The 20,841-nt window shown below is 36.7% G+C and overlaps 2 protein-coding genes across 8 annotated transcripts in view; one reads left to right on the plus strand and one right to left on the minus strand.

The window, feature by feature from the left end:
* GSTCD (glutathione S-transferase C-terminal domain containing) overlaps positions 1-1,899 on the minus strand; it is a 132,526-nt gene extending 130,627 nt beyond the window's left edge. For all 5 annotated transcript variants that reach the window (XR_009563955.1, XM_030864134.2, XM_060299119.1 and 2 more), the window contains exon 1: positions 1,694-1,899. The gene's annotated coding sequence lies outside the window, so the exon portion shown is untranslated. The remainder of the gene's footprint in view (positions 1-1,693) is intronic.
* Positions 1,900-1,975: 76 nt separating this feature from the next.
* Positions 1,976-20,841, plus strand: part of INTS12 (integrator complex subunit 12) — a 36,164-nt gene continuing 17,298 nt past the window's right edge. Inside the window, exons 1-6 of one of the 3 annotated variants that reach the window (XM_030864139.2) lie at positions 1,976-2,068; positions 8,419-8,583; positions 11,357-11,509; positions 12,974-13,161; positions 14,849-15,008; positions 19,719-19,865. In XM_030864139.2, the coding sequence (XP_030719999.1) occupies positions 8,428-8,583; positions 11,357-11,509; positions 12,974-13,161; positions 14,849-15,008; positions 19,719-19,865 (804 nt within the window). In that variant the 5' untranslated portion in view covers positions 1,976-2,068; positions 8,419-8,427. The other 2 variants (XM_030864140.2, XM_060299120.1) reach the window with 2 other exon arrangements.

The following is a 20,841-nucleotide window of genomic DNA, read 5'->3' on the forward strand; positions in this document are numbered from 1 at the left end:
TATGATTAAAATTAGCTGCTTATCTGGGCAAGAAGTGGGAAAAAAAAAAAAAAAACAGTTTAAAAAAGCGTACTGTAACCTTAGCCATAAGGGAAGTGTGTCCTCTCTGGAGAATCAGGGAATCATCTGTTGCCATAGAATCATAATGCTTGCAGCTAAGCCTGACCTCAAAATTAATAGGGATCCACAGCATGAAATGCTAACATGTTAGAAACATCGGCAAGCCTGAAATAAAATTACTGAATACCCACAGCAACCAATACCCGTGCTTATTATGAACTAAATGGTTTAAATCCTTGCTTTCCAAGTACTAATCATAACAGAATTCAGTAGGCTACTTTAAAAACTTGAAGATAAAAACAACATATGCTAAGGAACTGTGTATACTACAGATATTTTAGTTGACTGGCCTCAAAATTTGTTAAGTTTCAAAAAAAAATTTGTTAAGTTTCAAGGTCTGCTAAATTGCTGCTGTTACCCACTTGCATACTCAGTCTTTATTCTTATTTCAAATCACAGGTGATATAAAAGCTACAAAGTAAACACAGGTTAAAACAAAACTAAAAACAAACCCCCCAAGACCCTTGATGGGCCTTCTACTACAGAAGTTAAAGTTTGAGCTTTGTTTAAAGCAGGCAAACATGTAACAGAAGTGTAAAAAAACAAAAGAATTGATAAAATAAATGTCAAATCTCACTGAGTTTTTCAGATTTATTTTTGAAGTTAGGACTCTTAAAACAATGCCTTCAGGTATAACTCAAACATAATTTCAAATAATAAGTATGCTTAAGGCAATCCTTTCAGTAGTGTATATTCCCCACCAGGCAGCTGAAAAGTCACATAGCTTAATGTTTGATTTATTAAATATGATAGCAAATCACTCAGTTGTATTTATAACAAAGAATTTATTTTCACAATATTTAAGTGACCATGGTTAAAGTTTAAATTGTCACTAGTTTTTGCCAGCTTTTGCACTTTCTCCTTTAAACAGTTTCTAGATAAGCTTAGAAAAAAGTAGTACTCTATCTTCTCATCAATAATTTAACAGAAGACATATTATTAAATGCTGGCATTTTCTTGATATTCAAGAACTTATGACAAGGAATGGGATCACGGCATTAGGGGATCATAACGTTAAGAATAAAGAGGGGGAGTGGGGGAACAAGTCACCTAATCCCAAACCAGGTAGAGAAAGTACTCGTATCAGTAAACGTTTTGGAAGTCAAAGCAATTTTCATGTTAAGTTAAACTCTAACTTTCTATAGAAGTTTAAAACCAAAGTGAAACACTGCTTTGATGGTGTAACAGAAGCAAATGGCCCCAAATGAAGCAAGTTCATTAGAGTAACTGTTAGGTAGTATTCACATACAACTGCTTTCTCCAGTGAGGAAGGGCTGGAATAAAAAACTAAGTGGAAAAAAAAAAAGTTAAAGCGCGGTCCGAGAGGCCTTAAAACCACACCTAGCAGCAAATGGCAAACGACCCCACAGACTGCTGCAACTGGAAGCTGCTCCATGCCCCCATCAATAGAGGAAGACACGGGGACTGGTCCTGGAAAAACTGAGAAGGGGCCCGGACCCCTCCACCCTTCCCGCCATTCCCCACATCCTCAACCCTGTTTCCCCAGATGCTAAGAGGCGGCTTTACGGCGTCTCAGGGACTGCGGAGCCGGCGGCCCGAGCGCCCTCCTTACCTGGTCGCAGAGGCGCGGCCAGGCAGGGAGGGTGCGTGAGCGTGTGGGTGACACGGACCGCTAGCTCATTCCCGCCCCGCCCGAGCCGGGTTTCCCGAGGCCGTTTCAGAAAGTCTTCGTCCGCGGGCCACACGCAGCCAACGAAGCCGGGAAAGAAACAACGAAGATCGCGCCCGGGAAGCAGCGGCCCCCGCAATCATTCATAATCCGGCGGACCGGAAGGAGTGGGTTACGTCACTTCCTACCGTCGCACAGCCAATACGTTCCCCGGTCGACCCTGCTGCGGGAAGCTTTGTTTTTCCGCTCTCGGAGCCGGCTGCTGCCGGGAGCGGTTCGTGAGGCCACCGGGAACTGACGGGGCAGCGGGGCGGAGCGGTGAGTTGTTACCAGCTCACCGGCTCCCAGTCGACTCTGGGAGGCTCAAGACTTTTGCGAGGGGCGAGGTGGGAGAGTAGTTCCGTGCGGTCTTAGTTTCCTCGCTCCCTGTGGGGACACCTCGTAATTTGCAGGCGGTCGAGTGCCCAGGATGACTGCTGACCCCTTAAGTGAGGGTAGTGCTTCCTCGGAGGTTGTGGCGGGCTGGGGCACGCGGACCGGGGGCACGCGGACCGAGGGCACAGCCACAGGGACTAGGTCCTTGGAACCCTGTCTCCGACCTTCCTTGGAAGGTTTTGGCGACTTCTCTCGACAGCTCCCTCTGTCGGCCTCTCACCTTCTCTCGAGCTCACTTGTCAAGGACCTTCCCCTGTGCTAGGCCTTGGGTGTGTTATGACTTTGATCAAAAAAGATTGACAGTCCTTGTCTGAGTGTCTCTGGTCGCTCTTCAGATTCACTATCACTTGGTTGGTTTGGAATCAGGGTCTTTCCGCTTCCCTTATGTTTCCGGACGTATGCCTAAGGTTTCAGTGTAATCCAGGGCCAAGAACTCAGTGAGGGAATGAAAAGGGCAGCATCTTTAAAAGGTTGTTTATTAGAATGGGTTGCAAGAGCTTGCAAAGACATAAAGAGAAAAGCTTTCTAGAGCCGTTATGTGATGGCAACCCTAATATTGCACTCTGCGTGAACAGGGTCGATTTCCTTCATCTCGTTCACATGCAGATGATCAACTTTAGACTTCTTTTAAGATTCGCATATAGGGTGGGAAATGAGATCTAGAGAAAAGAATATATTTATATATGAGTACCCAATTTGGGTTGGAGAAATCACAGAAGCCCTAGAAAGTGACATTTAAACGAAACCTAGTTCATTCACTCTACAAATACTTTTGAATCTGTGAAGTTCCAAGCACTAGGTATATAACTGAATAACAAGTCCCTGCTTGCATGGAGTTTACAGTCTAGTGGGATTAATGAATTTAAATCGGATGAAGGATTGGGAAGAGAGTATTGCAGATAGGGACATTGTACAAGTTCCCAGTCACGAAAGAGGTGTTTTTGTTTTGTATTGCTTTTCTTTTTTTGATGTTTGAGGGTTTGTGGGGCGGGGCAGTTAGGTGGGGATGGCTTAGAATTTCTTTTTTATTGCTTTCTGTGAAGAGATTTTGGACATGATTAGAATTGTGTAGAAGAAGAGGAAAGACCTTTATACTTTGATCTCTATTAATTCCAAAGCCATTATTTTGTGGTACTTTGCAAAATAGCGAAGTGGTAGGCAAAAAAGAGAGCCTCTCCCCTTAAAGTACTCAAAGTGTTATAGAGAATATACAAATGTACAAAAAAAGAGTGTGGTTCAAGGTAGAAAGTTCCAGTACCATGAGAATGCATTTTGAGATATCCTAGGAGGACAAGATTAGTTGTATAGGGTGTAGAGAGGAACACAGTAGCTGTGAGTAAAGTTCTCATGAGAAGGAGTATTTGAACTGGGACTTGATAGCATTTGGAAATATAAAAATGGGTTATAAGCTTGTCAGAAAAAATGAGTAGAATTAGCAAGCCCAGCTAATGGCTCTGCACTACAGAAGGTCTGGGGATGAAGAATTAAAGTTTTTGTGCCAGTTACTGAATCTTTTTAAATGGTAGGCCAAGAAATTCGGCTTTATTTTAAAGGCAGTGGGAAGCCTTAATTTTTGAGGGAAAAAAATGAAAAAAGAAAGAGAGGAAAGAAGGAAGAAAAAAATGTGTTGCAGTAACATTAATATGGCAACAGTGTTGAAGTCAAGAATAACTAGATTGTTGCTATAGTACAAAAGGCAAATAACGACCTGAATCTGAATAGTAACTGTGGAAATGAAAAACAGGAATAGATGTGAGAAACGTTGCAGAGTCAGAATTCACAGGAAAGGCCTGCTGATTGTTTAGATATAAGGAATTGGGGAGAACTCAGTGAGGCAGAGATTTAGGCCTCAGACCCGATTAATGGAGAGTGTGTCATTTATTGAAAGCAAGTGCAGGACAGGGAACTTTTGGGGGAAGATATTCATAATCTCAATTTCAATCATAACTGAATTTGAGATACCATTAAGGCAACCAGGTACACATGTTTACTAAGCAGTTGGAATTGTGGGGTTTGAGCTTAATAGAGATTGGAATGGGGATAAACATGTGAAATCAAGTTGAAAACATGATATATATAAGATTACCACGGAAGAAATTGGTAGCAGAACTAAAGAAAATAGACAAGAATAGATACTTGGGCAATACCAAGAGCAATGGGGATGAAGAGATGACCCAGAGAAAGAGTAGCCAGAGATAGAAAAAGAAAACCAGGAAAGCTGAGTGTTACTCGTGGAGGAGGAAGATTTTTGAAAGAGAAAGTGAATAACATGTATTCACTTGGCCAGCATTTACTGAGTGCCTGCTATCTGCCAGGCACTCTGCTACAAACAGGGATTACAGCAGTAGGTAAGGTCAGTGCTGGCCCTCATGGAACCTACGTTCTAGTGAGAAAGACAAACCCTGTTTACACAATTAACAGTGTAATAGCTATGACTTGTAAATACAGGATGTTTTAGGACCATATAACGGTAAGACTCCTTATTTTGTTAGGGGAATGTACAGAAAAAAATTGAGACGAGAAGGGTGAATAAGATGAGGCAAGGGACGCTTTCTACTAAAGAGCTGGGGTAAGAAAGAGTATATGTTGAAAGATTTGAAATAAGTCATGTGGTTACAACAGAAAGTGGGAATAGCTTGAGATACTAAGTAACATTTAATGAGCAATTGTACTCTGTGCCAGGTACTGTTGTAACTGCTTTACATGTATTACCAGATCATGTAGGGCATTAGAGACCTTTTTAAGAATCTTGTTCTTTAACCTTTGGACAGTAAGAAGTGAAAAGGAGTATTTTAAGCAAGTGGATGATATAAAAATATTTGGAAAGGCGCAAGAGTGATTTTGAATTTTTTCTTTTTTTTTTCTTTGGCTGCATTGGGACTTTGTTGTTGGTGCGGGCTTTCTCTAGTTGCAGCGAGCAGGGGCTACTCTTTGCAGTGCACGGGCTTCGCATTGCAGTGGCTTCTCTTGTTGCGGAGCACGGGCTATAGGCACGCAGGCTTCAGTAGTTGTGACACGTGGGCTCAGTAGTTGTGGCTCACGGGCTCTAGAGTGCAGGCTCATGAGCTGTGGTGCAGGGGTTTAGTTGCTCCATGGCATGTGGGATCTTCCTGGACCAGGGCTCGAACTCATGTCCCTGCATTGGCAGGTGGATTCTTAACCACTACGCCTCCAGGGAAGTCCCAATTGTGGGGTTCTGATTAAGCTCTTACAGTGGGCCAGATAATAGCTGCATGATGGTAGCTTGGTCTAGGGTGTGGTAATAAGGATTGAAAAAGGTAGATGAATTTGAAATATATATAAGAGGTTTGGTGATTGAATGGGAGTCAGGAGTTGAAGTGGAAGGAGTTAAAGCTGATTCTCAGGTTTCTGGCTGGAGCAATGGGATAAGTATCGTTTGAGAAAGGGAAGATTAGGGGAAGAACTGGTTGAGAGAAGAGTTTATGAGTGGCTCTGTTAGGGGCATGTTGAATAGGCGGCACCAGTGAGATATCCAAGTCAAGCTGGCAGTCGAATCTTGGAAGAGATGCATGGGCTGGAGAGATAAATATATAATTACTGGCAAAAGGGTATAGGTCAAATTGTCTAGGGCAGTAATTCTGAAACGTTTAGAGTAGATCAGAACCATCTGGAAGATTTAATGCAAATTTCTGGGCCTCACTCCCAGAGTGTTTTCATTAGTAGCTATGGTTGTGGAGACCGAGAGTTTGAATTCCTAACAGGTTCCCAGGTGATGCCTGTTGCTGCTGATCCAAAGGGGACATTTTGAGAAGAAGGTGTAGAGTGAAAGAAGAGACCCAGAACCTAATCTTGAGCAACTCATTTTTGATTCCTCAAGATTTTTGAGGAATCTACAAAGAAGACCAAGAAAGAAGTAGGAGGAAAAAATAGTATTTATTATACTTACCTGACTAAGGCTGTGAATACTTTGGTGAAAATATTTCCATGGTATGGTGGCACAAAGGCCAAATTGCAGGAAATGCTATATAAGCAGAAGGAGTGAAGAAAAAGTATAAAATGTAGGAGAAGTTTTGCTATAAAATGAAGAAGATAGGATAGAAGATATTTAAAGGTCAATGAAAAGATGCCAGTAGAAAGAAAGAGGCCGGGGGAGGGAGGTTTGTGAGTGGCGGAGAAGACATAGGAATAGTTCATAGCTCAAGGTTTCAGGGGGGCGGAAAAAGATAGGTTCCAGGCATAGGTGGCATTACATGGAGAGCCACCCTCTTATTTAAAAGGTGGGAAAGAGGAAAGGATTGGAGCAGGTATATTTGTAGATGTGTCAGAAAGTTGATTTAGTTCCTGTCTGACAGTTTCTGTTTTCTCTGTGAAGTAGATGAGGACATCTACTAAGACAGAGAAGCAGTTTCAAGGAAAATGGAGAAAATGTGACTGGTCTTTGCAGAAAGTGGGGAAATGAGTTGACCAGAGAAACATGATAGGATTGCTAAGTTGTGTTGAGTGCCTAGGTGGGATTAGTGACTCTGAAGATACAGAGTGTATGTATTCCTCTCAGCTGCACTTAGATTTTGGGTGCAGGCAGGGAGAAGGTAAATAGGATGGATGACTATAAAGTAGAAGAAACTGTAGAACTATGGGACAAGGATGCTTAGAGTGCTAAAAGAGAGTCTTTGAAAGGCTGGACCATAAAGGATAAAAAGGATGGAGAAAAAAGATGATTATTTAGAAGTAGGAATTTCTGAGTTACTTATATACATTTACTGTATATAACTAAGTTATATAAGTCTTAGCTCCTAACGTAAGCTAAGACTTTGTTCCCACCAACACCACTATTGCCACCTTCCTAGGCCATTGACATTTTTAAAAGTGGTGATTATTATTAGTTTTCTGCATTCTTCTTTTTTTAAAGCAACATCTAGATTTGAAATTAAATCTACATTTAAAGCATTAAATTTCTGTATATATTTGTATCTATATCTACACACACCTAGGACTTTGTTTTCTAGAATTCTAATCCACAATAAGAAAGCTCTTTTACAATCTATTTTGATCATGAGTTTTAGAATATACAGGAAAGAACTATATAGAAGTAACATGATTTGGTGTAACTCCTGGAAAATATTCTTGGAAATAATAAAGGAGATAAAGTGACAAATTTACACAGTTGCTGACCTCTTTAGGACTTCAGTAGCAGGAAATAAATTTCTTTCACTATTCAGTAGTCGCCCCTTATCCATGTGGGATATGTTCCAAGACTCCCAGTGGATGCCTGAAACCATGGGTAGTACCAAACCCTATATATACTGGGTTTTTTCCTATACATACATACCTGTGATAAAGTTTTATGAATAAATTAGGCACAGTAAGAGATTAACAACAATAACTAATAATAAAGTAGAATGATTATAACAACATATTATAATAAAAGTTATGTGAACATGGTCTCTCTCCTCAGGTTCTTCAACTCTGCCAGAAATGTGGCAGTGGCCTCTTCATTGGCAGACACAGCCTCTCCAGTAATTTTTATATTTTTCAGTCTAAACCTATTCCTGAATCTGTGTAACCATCCTTTATTTGCAGTAAATGGTGTGGTGTCACTCATTTCAGGGGATCTCTTGCTGAAGTTTTTGTAGATGTTCAATGTTTTCTGGCCCAACATATTGCTGTCAGTTGGAACATATACTGTTCATGTCCTCCATCCACAAATTTAATGCCTTTTCCATTCTAACTAAGCACTTATGCACTGTGGCTATAACTTTTGCACTCTGAGGTACGACAGCAAAACTAGCACAAATTTTCCTTCTTCACAATTTCACAGATAGAAGACTCGTTCTTACCATAGATTTTAGCAACCTCAGCATATGAGCATACAGTTTTTTTCTTATTAAGTTTAAAACTTTCACTTTTTCACTTAGAGGAAGCACTTTGCAACTTCTTTGGCATATCTGAATAGCACGCATCACTACTCTGGCTCTTTGGGAACATTAAATAAATAATAATAAGGTGACCTGAACACAAGCACTGCAATACCATGACAGTCAATCTGATAACTGAGCTGGCTAGTGACTAACAGATGGGATTCACTGGACAAAGGGATGATTCACATCCCAAGCAGGATGGAGAAAATTTACTTTTATCCGTAATAACCTTTTGGACAGTATGAATTTTGTATCAGGTGCACAGTATTACCTATTATAAACAAAAGAACAAGAAAAACTTTGACAGATAATTACCCGTTGTCTGTAAATTACTTTCCTCTTTTTTTACTTCAGGTGTTTGCAATGGCTGCTACTGTGAACTTGGAACTTGATCCCATTTTTTTGAAAGCACTAGGCTTCTTACATTCAAAGAGTAAGGATTCTGCTGAAAAGCTAAAAGCACTACTTGATGAATCTTTGGCTCGGGGCATTGATTCAAGTTACCGTCCATCTCAAAAGGTACCTACCTGGATAAAAAGCTTGGAGGAAGTTTTGTAAAGCCTGTAGTAGAACAGTGTTAACATTTAGAATGTCTCGAAACGATCTCTCTGCCAAATAATCTTTTCTTGTGGAATGAAGAAATTTATAGTGTTCTTTTCTTCCTTCAAGCTTTCAGAGAACTGTTACACTATATAGAGAAGTTAGCTGGGAGTGGGGGATATTCAGTTCTACTACTTTATTCCTATAGAAACCCACTTAAGATATATTTCAGTTTCTAATTCCTTATGATCAGAGTATTTTGTTAAGCTGCTGAATGAAACCGTAACCTGTGTTATAATTATTCTCTAACGTTTTATGGGCGAAAAATAAAAGGACAGGGATTTTGCAATGAAGTGAATTAAATATGTATAGGATAATGTAAGGAATAAAGGAGGTATGGATGAAATGTGAGAACTTTGTAGCTCCCATAATAATAACAAAGCTTTATGTGAAAAGAATATACATTTTGGAACCAGACAAACCTGTTTTAAATCCCAGCTTACCTCTTACTAGTGTGGTGATAGATAACATATCTTGAACATTTACTGTGTCCTAGGTACTTTTCTCAGTGGTATATGTTTATCATTAATTTTAGTTGTGGTAATTATCCTTTGAGATAGGTATTATTTATTTTTATTTTACAGTAAGGAAATTGAGGTACATAGTAACTTCATTTCACCCAGCCTCTGTTTCTTTATTATTAAAATGAGGATAATAAGAACTACCTTACAAAGTTGTGAAAATTAAAAGAGATAAAGTATGTCAGCCACCTAGTGCAGTGTCTACCTGGTACATAATAGACTTTTAGTGAATGATAGCTCTTATTAGATTCTCTAATACCTAAGACATTCTTTCAAACCATTCTAAAGCTCTAGCCTTGAAACTTTGTGTCACCCAGGTCTATGAACACCTAGATACCAAATTGAGAAGGAGAGGACAGAACTACACGACTAGCTCAGTCTAATCCAGAATCTCAAACGGAAGACAGGGCCAAGTCCCAGACTCAGTGTCCAAGTGATCAGTGATATTTTGCTCCCAGCCTTCTTTGAAAGCTACCTCTAGTATTCTCAAACCTTTTTATTGTCTTTTGAGTAGTAAAGCCATTGTGACTTCATTTCTTTCACCATTCTCATTCTGGTAGGTTCAAAGAGCTCAAGCCAACCAAATTAATAAAACTCAACAAAATATACTAACAAATTCAGTCTGCTCTGAGTATGGATATAGGCCAAACAGGAAATTCCTATTATTACTGAAGAAGCAGTATTTTGAGATTCTAAAACAGAAGCAATTTCATCTGTTAAAGTACATAAGAAGTTTGTTACAATTAAAAAGCCTCCTGCCCTTAGGTTTCTAACTGGAAATGACTTCTCATGGTCAGTTTAGAGAAAATACTCTGCTAGGTGTTTTTAAAACACAGATGCATTTAATTTTAGTCTTTAACTGGACATTTCCATCTCTAGAATTGTGTGAGAATCACCTAGAAGCAGTGGTGTGCTTATAAACATTATCAACTGGGGATAATTCCAAGGAGCTACTATATGCATAAGCTTTCTTTTAACAGCAACAGATAACAAATATATATACATATCAAAGAGTAAAAATAACAAGGATTGCAAGTTTAAAACAGAATGGAAAGATAAGCCACAGACTGAGAGAAAAGGTTTGCAAATGATGTATCTGATAAAGGACTTGTATCCAGAATCTATGAAGATCTCTTTATACTCAATAATTTAACAAATGCTTTAGCAAAGAAGATAAATGTGTGGCAAATAAGCACTTGAAAAAAATGTTTAACACCATTAGCCATTAGGGAAATGGAAATTAAATCTACAGTGATATGCCACTACATACCTATTAAAATGTCTAAAATTAAAAAGATTAGCCATACCAAGCATTGGTGAGGATATGAGGATGTGAAGGAACTGGGACTCTCATATACTCCTGATGGAAATGTAAAATGGTATACCACTTTGGAACATGGTTTGGCAGTTTCATAAAAAATTAAGCATAAACCTACCATGTGATCCAGACATTCCACTCCTACATGTTTATTCTAGAGAAATGGAAGTATATGTCCATATAAAGATTTGTACCTGAATGTTCATAATATCTGTATTCGTAATAGGTCAAACTGGAAACAACCCAAATGTCCATTAATAGGTAAATGAATAAACAAATCATGGTGTATTTGTTCAATGGAGTACTATTCAGCAACAAAAGAAATGAACTTTTGCTACACTCAACAACATTGATGAATCTCAAAATAAATATTGCTGAGTGAAAGAAGCCAGAAAAAAAGAGTATATACTGCATGATTCCATTTATGAAAATTTCTAGGAAATGCAAACTAATCTATAGTTGCAGAAAGCAGATATGTGGTTGCCTGAGACTGGGTGGCTTAGTTTTTCTAGGATGTCTACCTCTAAGAGTGAAGTTTTTCTAGGATGTCTACCTCTAAGAGTGATTACAAAGGGCAACCAGGACACTTTGTGAGATGATGGATATGTTCCTTATATTGATTGTCATGAAACCATAGAGCGAAACATATCCAATTTTACACTTTAACTAGGTGCAGTTTGTATATCAGTTATTCCTCAATAAAGTTGTTTAAAGAAGAAGGCAACACATTGGTCACTACATGATGTCTTAATTTTTAACTGATAGTTGTTTAGATTTATGATCTGTTTTTTTTAATAGTATATTAGATAGTCTGAATATTTAATTATGGGTATCTTTTTAATTTCACCTATAGGATGTGGAACCACCCAAAATTTCAAGCACAAAAACTGTTTCCATTAAGCAAGAGCCCAAAACATCATCCACTCTTCCTTCTGGCAATAATAATGGCAAGGTCCTAACAACTGAAAAGGTAAAGAAGGAAGGTGAAAAGAGACCTGCTGATAAAGTAAGATTTTATTTTACTCTAGTAAATCAGTCAATGAATCAATCAGTTTATAGGCCAGAAAACGTTTTGTGCTTACTTTTTGTATATAATAGTGGGTAAAAGTACATAATAACCACTCAGTAAATATATTTTGATAATTATGGATATTGGTTTTTTGAAATTAAAATTTAGAAACATTTTAAAACCATTTACTGAAGTCGTTGTCAATAAATATTTGAGCGCTAGAAGATGTACTAATTTCATGTATAACTCAAGTATTCTAGATGGAACTGTTGTTGAAAAGAAAAGATGGCGAGGAAAGAATAAAGATGTAAATGACTAAACATGAAATTTGTTACAGAATGGTGTACCTTAACAGGGTTACAGATAACAGATACAGATAACTCTTGGATTGTCTATTTTGAATGATTTCTGCACATAATTATTAGGATTTTAGCACTTAGTAAAAAATACATTTAAAAAAACTTTTACTACCCCTGCCCTTAAGGTGGGGTGTTTTCATACTTTTTTCTAAATATTGGCTATTCATAAACTATATTGCATTGTTTTTATATAAATTTAAAAGCACAGAAAACAATATAATATAGTTTATGAATAGCCAATATTTAGAAAATATATCTCTATTTTCCATATATATATCTCATATATATCTTTTAGCAACTTTTTCCACTCAGCAATGTGCTTTTGAAATTTACCTATGTTGATACATGTAGATTTGAACATTTCTTTCAGCTAACATGTGGAATATTAATTCTATAAATAAACCAGTTAATCCATTCCCCCGCTGATGAGCAGTTAGCTTATTTCTCCTTTTCCTCTATTACAGTGGGGTTTCAGTGAGCTGCTTTATACGTATGTCTTTGCCCACATGGTGGTAGTTTCTATAGGATGTATACCTATAAGTGGATGTAATGGGATGGGTACATCTTCAACATTATTAGACATAGTGGATGTTTGAAGCAAGTATGGCAATGTGTTAAGCCTGAACAACTGGTAGAAGTTCATTATTTACTTCTTTTCAATATATATTAACTATCACTACTTCATTATTTAAAATTTTAAAATAGCCTTAAAAATAGCCTTAGTAGTACTATGGCTTCTCAATTCAAAGCATCCAGTGGGGGGTTGGGAGGGCACTGTAAGTAAATCCACTGAACTTCCAGGATTCTTTAATGGATAAAAGAGTACAAAGAGAAATACAGATGCATGCTAAACTGTTCTGATTTATTTATTTCTACCTTGTTGGAGTCTTTTAACATACTGATTATGAATTTATTATAAATGTTCTCCAGGTCTTTAGTGTGTACATCTCTCCCTAACTATGTGAAAATATCTGTTGAGTGGACTTGGTCATTGCACACTGTCTATCTTATCTTGTGATAGATGTGATAGATGTCTATCACATCTCTCAGTGATTTAAAGTTTATTCTAACGTGTTACTTTCTGATTGGGTGCTTTTTATAGATGAAATCAGACATCACTGAAGGAGTTGATATTCCAAAGAAACCTAGATTGGAGAAACCAGAGACACGGTCCTCTCCCATTACTGTCCAAACCAGCAAGGATTTAGCTATGACTGACCTTTCCAGCTTTGAGGAGACCAGTGCTGATGATTTTGCCATGGAGATGGGATTGGCCTGTGTTGTTTGTAGGTTAGTTGTACCTTGCCACAGATTCTTTTGTGTCTTTGTAAAGAGCAAACAACTTAAAAAAAAAAAAAAAGACCAATTGTTGGGTGTTTTTTTTATTTTGTTTTTATAATTTGAAGGTGGGTAGGAGATAAGTAGATCGATAAGTAGATAAACCTCCCATATGGCAATTTAGTGTCTTAAAAATTGTCAAAATTTTATATTCTTGACAGGCATCTTTAATCAGTTATGTTGTAGTAATATTTTCTGCGTTCTTGGCTTCTAGAGGGAAAGCAATTATTGCTTTATTTTTTAGTGAGAAAGAGTCTGTTCAGCAGACTTAATTATTTTCACCTTTCTTTTTTTTTTTTTTTTTTGCGGTATGCGGGCCTCTCACTGTGTGGCCTCTCCCGTTCCGGAGCGCAGGCTCAGCGGCCATGGCTCACGGGCCCAGCTGCTCCGAGGCATGTGGGATCTTCCCTGACCGGGGCACGAACCCGTGTCCCCTGCATCGACAGGCAGACTCTCAACCACTGCGCCACCAGGGAAGCCCCTCATCTTTCTGTTTAAGAAGACTATGTTGCTTTTTTTTTCCTGAAGTGTTGATAGTATTTATAAAGTAAATGGTTATATATCATTTTCTAAAATACCATTAAATCTTTTCCTAAGGATAATGGAAATGAAATTAATGGATCATGTAGGTTATTCTGAGTGTTGTTTTGAAACATGGATTCATAATTATAAAAACATAGATAATTCTGCTTAGTAGAAGATGCATCTTAAAAATCAGAATAATTAGATTTTAAACTCCTTGATGCCAGGAGCTATGTCTTTAATTGTTAATGACTTTCATTGCCTAGCACAACAGAAAAAATTACCACCTTTGTTGCTGTTTTCTTCATGAAAATGTTAAATTCTGGTGCATTGGGACTGAGTGCATACCTATAAAGTTTTGTGAACCTTATAGAGAATCAGTTAATGTACTTCTGAATAGGATCATTTCGTTAGAGCTTCATTGTTTTAACATATATTTGTTTATTTCAACTTTTATCTACTATAAGAGTTATCATTTTTATATAAAGAAGTAAATGGTAAAGTAATAAGGGGGAAAGGACTAGTAATTGTAACCCTCCGTAAGGAGACTTGTTATGATAGTCTAAGGCTGTTGCTGTTGGAATTTATACTTTTTTGATACACATATTACTGCATTCTATTTAGTTGATTAAGACATTTATTTATTGAACACCCTGTGTCTGCGCAGTAATGTGCTAGGCCCTATAGTTAATTAGGTCCAGTTTCTAACTTTAGGCAACTCAAATATTAATGAAGAAGATAGAACAATATGTAGGCAGCAAATATAAAGGAATTTAATAGAGGTACAAAGAAGATGTTATGAGACTGTTGGAGTACTAGCCAAAGTCTACTGTGTACCTTCTGTGAGAAAGAAAAAAATTGCAATGAGAAATGACAAGGAGAATATAGCCAAATTTAGTCTTTAAGTCATCTTATACATTTCTTAATGGCTGAGCATAACCTTTAAAAGAAATGAATTGTTTGTGCAGGCTACAATGTTGGGATTCGTTACTTTGCTCTTCGGCTTTTCTGGGGTTTTTACCCTCTTTAATTTATCAAACTTTACCAGAACAACCCTAAAATGGCTTTAAATTGTTGCATTCAAATAAATGTAATATTTAATGGTATACTTTCTTAGGCAAATGACAGTGGCATCTGGTAATCAATTAGTAGAATGTCAGGAATGCCATAATCTCTACCACCAAGATTGCCATAAGCCGCAGGTGACAGACAAGGAAGTGAATGACCCTCGCCTTGTGTGGTATTGTGCCCGGTGTACCAGACAAATGAAAAGAATGGTAGGAATCATTTTTCTCTATTTTAAACAATCTCTGTCCATTTCTTTGTTGATATGTGCTTTTTAAGATAAAAATTTGAACATTTATGTTATTGAAAAAAAATCTTATAAGCTGATGATTTAAATGTTTGTGTATATGTGTGATTTTTGTGTCTATGCCTAAATGGACCAGACCATGTATATGCATTTTTCTCTGCTCAGCTTTTAACTTGTTCTATTATAAAAATCAGAATTGGAGACCCACAAAATATAAATATTCCTTACTGGTATGTCAGTGTATTTATAAACATAAAGCACTGTGGGAAGTGGTGAGATACAAAGCCCCAGACTCTGCTGAGTCTGGTAAGGAAATATTAGAAATATCTTTCCTGAGTGAGTGTAAACCACCAAACTTACAAACTGTGTACAGAGGCAGTATTTGTATGTGCATCTCTGTCTTTCCTCCTGTGTTTCTCTCTCTGTTCCTCAGTCTTTCCTTCTCATTGTCTTCAAGTGACCATTTATCCTATATTCCCCAGTACTTTCTCAGTTTACTGCTCACAAACATAACTGTCTTTAATTTCGTACTGAAACATGTTTTCATTTGTTATATTGGATAGTTTTCTAACTTATTTAAATAGTAGATGGATGAATGTTATCATCTTCCTTTTAAAGAAATCAAGTTGTTATTTACTTCAGTGACTTGTTTGCTTCCCCCATCCTCCCTCCCCTGCCTTAGATTAGGGACTCTCTTTTTGTTTTTTTTTTTTTAATTTTATTTTTTATTGAAGTATAGTTGATTTATGTTATGTTAGTTGCTGGTATACAACAAAGTGATTCAGGATATTGAATATCCCTGTGCCATACAGTAGGACCTTGTTTACTCATTCTGTATATAATAGTTTCCATATGCTAATTCCAAACTTCCAATCCATCCCTCCCCCACCTCTCCCACCTCCTTGGTAACCACAAGTCTGTTTTCTGTGAGTCTGTTTCTGTTTCATAAATAAGTTCAATTGTGTCACATTTTAGATTCCACATATGATATCATATTGTATTTGTCTTTTTCTTTCACTTAGTATGATAATCTCTAGGTCCATCCGTGTTGCCACAGATGGCATTATTTCATTCTTTTTATGGCTGAGGAATATTCCATTGTATAAATATACCACATCTTCTTTATCCATTCATCTGTCAGTGGACATTTAGATTGCTTCCAAGTCTTGGCTATTGTAAATAGTGCTGCTGTGAACATAGTGAGTGCATGTATCATTTCGAATTGTAGTTTTCTCCAGAAGATTAGGGACTCTTGATAAAAGAGTTCTCATATTGTTAACCAAGTGAGTTTCTACATAAATTTTTCTGACCAAATATATCTTTTTAAAGTTAGAAGTACTTAGTTAAAAATAAGAAAAAAAAAAATCAAGATACCTACTTTACTTTTTAATCACTCAAATCAGAAATAGATTATGTTTTATTCCTATGAAAAGTAGTAACATTTCAGTAGTATTTATACTTTCTGTTTGTAATGGGAAATTTCTTTGACATGATACAATTGTTCTCTGCTCAGTCTGATTTTTATTTAGTTTATTACTTAAACTAGCCCCCCAGGACCTCAACCAAAGTAATTACGGGTGAGCACAACAGTGCATTCCAGTGCCTTGACACAAGTAGTCACTAAGAATTGGTAGTCAAAATAAATAATTTGTGACAGTAATCTTTCTTTAGTATAGCTTCAAAGTTTATTATTATTTTATTGTAAGTCTCTTAATAAAGTAAGTACCGTTCTCTCCTAAGTTTTTACTCCCTTACATTTTGTGACTTAGTTTACACCAGGTCTATATTTATAGTTCTAACCCTCTTCCTGGAATGAATTTTGGCTGCTGACCAGATATCCTACAGTTACTTTAAGTTCAATGCTTTTAAAATTAAAATTGTTTTCTTCTCCACTCAATTTTTCCTCAGTTGCCTGAACTAGAAAACATTATCCTTGATGCCTCTCTTAATTCCACATCCCTTTGTTTACCAAACTTGTTAATTCTACCTCTTATGTATTTCACAAATCTGTTCATTTCACTTTTGTTACCCTGTCCCACAAACCCCTCATTTCTTGTCTATTGCTTTAGCTCCTTCAGTCCACTTTACACACTGCAGTTAGAATATTCTTCTAAAGTAATTATCTAACTTTATCTGTTTAAGTGTGCCCAGTGGCTCTCAATTACCTATATAATGAAGTTTTCCTTGTTAGAGTGGATGTATGGACCTTCTCTCTTTGACCCAACTCTACCTTTGTATCCTTCTCTCCCACCACTTCATCATATACACCCACATACTGTGGCCATGCCAGACCAAATGGTTCATTCCCTGAGTATGTGGTGAACTTTTCGTGTTCCCATATGTCCTGCTTCTCAGCTTCTCCTCATCTGGGATACCTTTTATTCTTTATCAACTTTGCAAATTAAATGTCTAATTAATTTGTCATTAAGACCTAGTCTCATTCACTGGCAAAGCACCAGAGCAAAGCTCAGGACTGGACACATCCCACATTCTGTTGTTCTCATTTTAAGATACATAAATGGAGGAAATATAGATTTGCACCAGAAATCTGCAGTCAGTAAGTTCAGTCTGTATGTCCAAGAGTCAAGTGCTGAATAAGGGGCCATGACTAATGTCAGAACATGATTAGATACACCAAGAGTGGACCTGGAGAAATACCAAAAGATGTGATCTGAAGTAAGCCTGAAGATTAGGATCTGGTAAACGCAATGTTCAGTGAGAGAAAGAAATTTGGAAATGGTGGGGATGCTAAATCCAGTCATTCTTACTATAATTGCTTTCAGTGACGTTCTCATATATATGTGCATTGGTTATTGGTCCAAGATATCTCAAGGATACCATAAATAACATCTTATATCCCCTTTCTCCTTGCACTAATTTCTTAACTAGGGCAGGTTCTGCAGTACACATTATTATAGGAAGACGGGAAGACAGAGTTAAGAATGGTGGGTGGCAGGATCCAAGATTATTCTTTTGTTTTGTAATTTTCTGTCTACCAGGTAATGGGTTTTGCCCCAGCACTAGGTGAGAGACTCATGACTTACTGCAGTGGTTCTCAATCTAAGGTGGTAACACACTCCTACTCAGCAGTAATAAAAATACATGATAATTTTGATTGCTGCCATACTGGCAACTATCGCCTTGAGTGGTGAATGTCATATATTCTGCACTGTGTGAGTCAGTCACCCAATGAAAAATTATAGTGCCTTTGTTGAGCAACACTGAGTCAGTGATAATATCCTAGTTCCCTAAACTAGTATTACCAGCGAAGGACAAAGGGTTTTGGGTATTTCTTACTCAGCTTCTAAGATGGCTAGGTGAAATAGAGGACGCAGAGAAAGATCCAAACATGATCTCCTAGGCAGAGGTTCTTTCTGGGCTTCACTGTAATGAATCTTCATCTGCTAAAGCATACAAGTTAGGTGGGTCTTCAGAGTCTCACCACATCTACTGATGTGCATAGAGGGAAGTATAAGATTGAAAGCCATGGGTATGGAACCATGTATTTCTGATTTACTCTGAAGGCTACATTTTCATAACGTGGTTTGCAGTAGAGGGTAAGATAATCTTTCTTGGTCGTAAGAGATATTTTTATCATAGATATCTAACAGCATCCTTAATAATATTCTTGATCTGAGTGTTGCTTTATAAGTGATGTCTGAAATTAGTTGTACTTTCATGTGGAAAGTTTGTAATATAAAAAATGGGATGAATTGAGACTTAAGGCTGAAAATTATATTGTATGGCAAACCATAGCACAAGAAAGTCTAAACAGAGATAAAACAGCTGCATTCAAATTTCCAGAAATGAGAACACATTATTAATACATTTTCTGGTATTGTCTTGCATGGCCTTATTAGGATTGTCAAGGACAATGAAATGGCAGGGAGCATCTTTACCCATCCCGTAGAGATGGGTTCTTTCAGATTCAGTTTTCTTACCTTTTGTAAATAATGATAATGAATAAATAGTAACTATTATTGTCTGCACTTAATATGTGCCAGACACTATGTAAAGGCTTACGTAATCACAATTCATTCTCATAACCCACCTTTGAAACAAGATATTATCCCCATTTTGCAAATGAAAATGAAACTTTTAGAGATTTACGTATTTTACTTGAGGTAACATAGCTAGGGAAGTAGTTGAGCTGGGTTTTGATTCTAGTTCTGTTTGACTCCAAAGACTGTCCTCTCAAACACTGCACTGTACTGTTTATATACTTAATATTATCTAGCTGGAAAACACTAAAGAACAAACTGAAAAATGATTAGAGTTCACAAGAGAGTTTAGTGAAGTACCTAATATAAAGTAAAAGAAAAGTCAATTTTTGGTCAAAATAAAACTGAAAATGCTTATGTGATTTTTTTTTTCTTTTTCTTTTTATCAATTTGGTTTTGTTAAAATGACATTTAATTAACCCTAATCTGGATAATTTTTAAAGTTTCGTATTATCTTTACTGTTTAGAAACTAATAAAATCTATAAAACCATTAATTAATATGATGATACAAATAATTTGTCGAAGAATCTATATTTTCAGTGTCATCACAATATTTTTTTAATGTTCATCTGTATTTCAATTCAATGAGGAGTCCTGTGATAGATTTTATTGTCTTTCTGTGCATTTAACTAAGATTTTGTAGCTAATTTAATCTTAACACTGATTTTTGCAGGCTCAAAAAACTCAGAAACCACCACAGAAACCAGCCCCCACAGTTGTTTCTGTAGCTCCTGCTGTTAAAGATCCATTGGTTAAGAAACCAGAAACTAAACTCAAGCAAGAGTTAACTTTTCTAGCATTTAAGAGATCAGAAGTCAAGGTATAGTATATTCCATTTTTATCTAAGATTGGATTTAAATTTAGTTGACTTAATAGTTACTTGGGAAAAAAAATAATGTGAAACTTTGTATACTAAATGGCCATATGTTGGAAATTAAGACTACATTAAGACTACATTACTATTAACATTGAGTAGAAAGAGAACATTTATGTAATTATTTAATCTTGAGCTCTGCTATTTCTCTTTTTATGGTGATTAGGAACTGTTTGTGAGCATTCCAAGATAACATTCTTTACCATTCCTATGTAGTCAGCCACTTCTCTCCAATTGGGAATTTGGTTTAAATCCTAAATACCTTTGTCCTCAGTAGCAGTAGTTTTGCTCCTCACATTACTTGTGCTGATTGGCCCCATAGCTTTTTTCTTCCTGCTTATTGGCTATTGAAGTTTTCTTCTTTGTCTTATTTTTTTCTATTATTATCATGAATTTTCCCCATGAATTGGACCTCTCTTATACTAAGGAGCCAGATTATCTAGTGAGAGTATCACCTTTCTCATTCCTAGATTTTCATCCTTGATATCATGCTACATTATTATTAATATTCTGGCATTTTGATATCATGGAATAAAATATTTTTCTAATCTAATTTTATAACAAAAAGAATGCTTTTATTGAGTTTCACATTCCAATTTTAAGCAGAAGATGGAATTTTAAAGATGGAAGAAAAAAATGTTAGCCCCAAATTCTCAAAGGTTAACGCCAGAAAATTCTAAAGCTGTTACCTTGTCCAAGTGGCTGTAAGTAGCAAAGATCAAGAACATTGGTTTGATGATAAAGAATATGAGTATAAAGTACTCTGAGAAGGATACTGATAATTTTATTTGCAGATCATTTTTAATTTAATTTACCAGGGAAGAGCTGATATCCAAGGGATATCCATTATTGATTTGTCACATAGAAACTTGGTGAGCTAGAATAGAAGTAAGAATAACTTATTGAAAGTAATTAGAGTTGC

The sequence above is a fragment of the Globicephala melas genome, chromosome 5, assembly GCF_963455315.2.
Source record: "Globicephala melas chromosome 5, mGloMel1.2, whole genome shotgun sequence".
Classification (NCBI taxonomy): Eukaryota; Metazoa; Chordata; class Mammalia; order Artiodactyla; family Delphinidae; genus Globicephala; species Globicephala melas.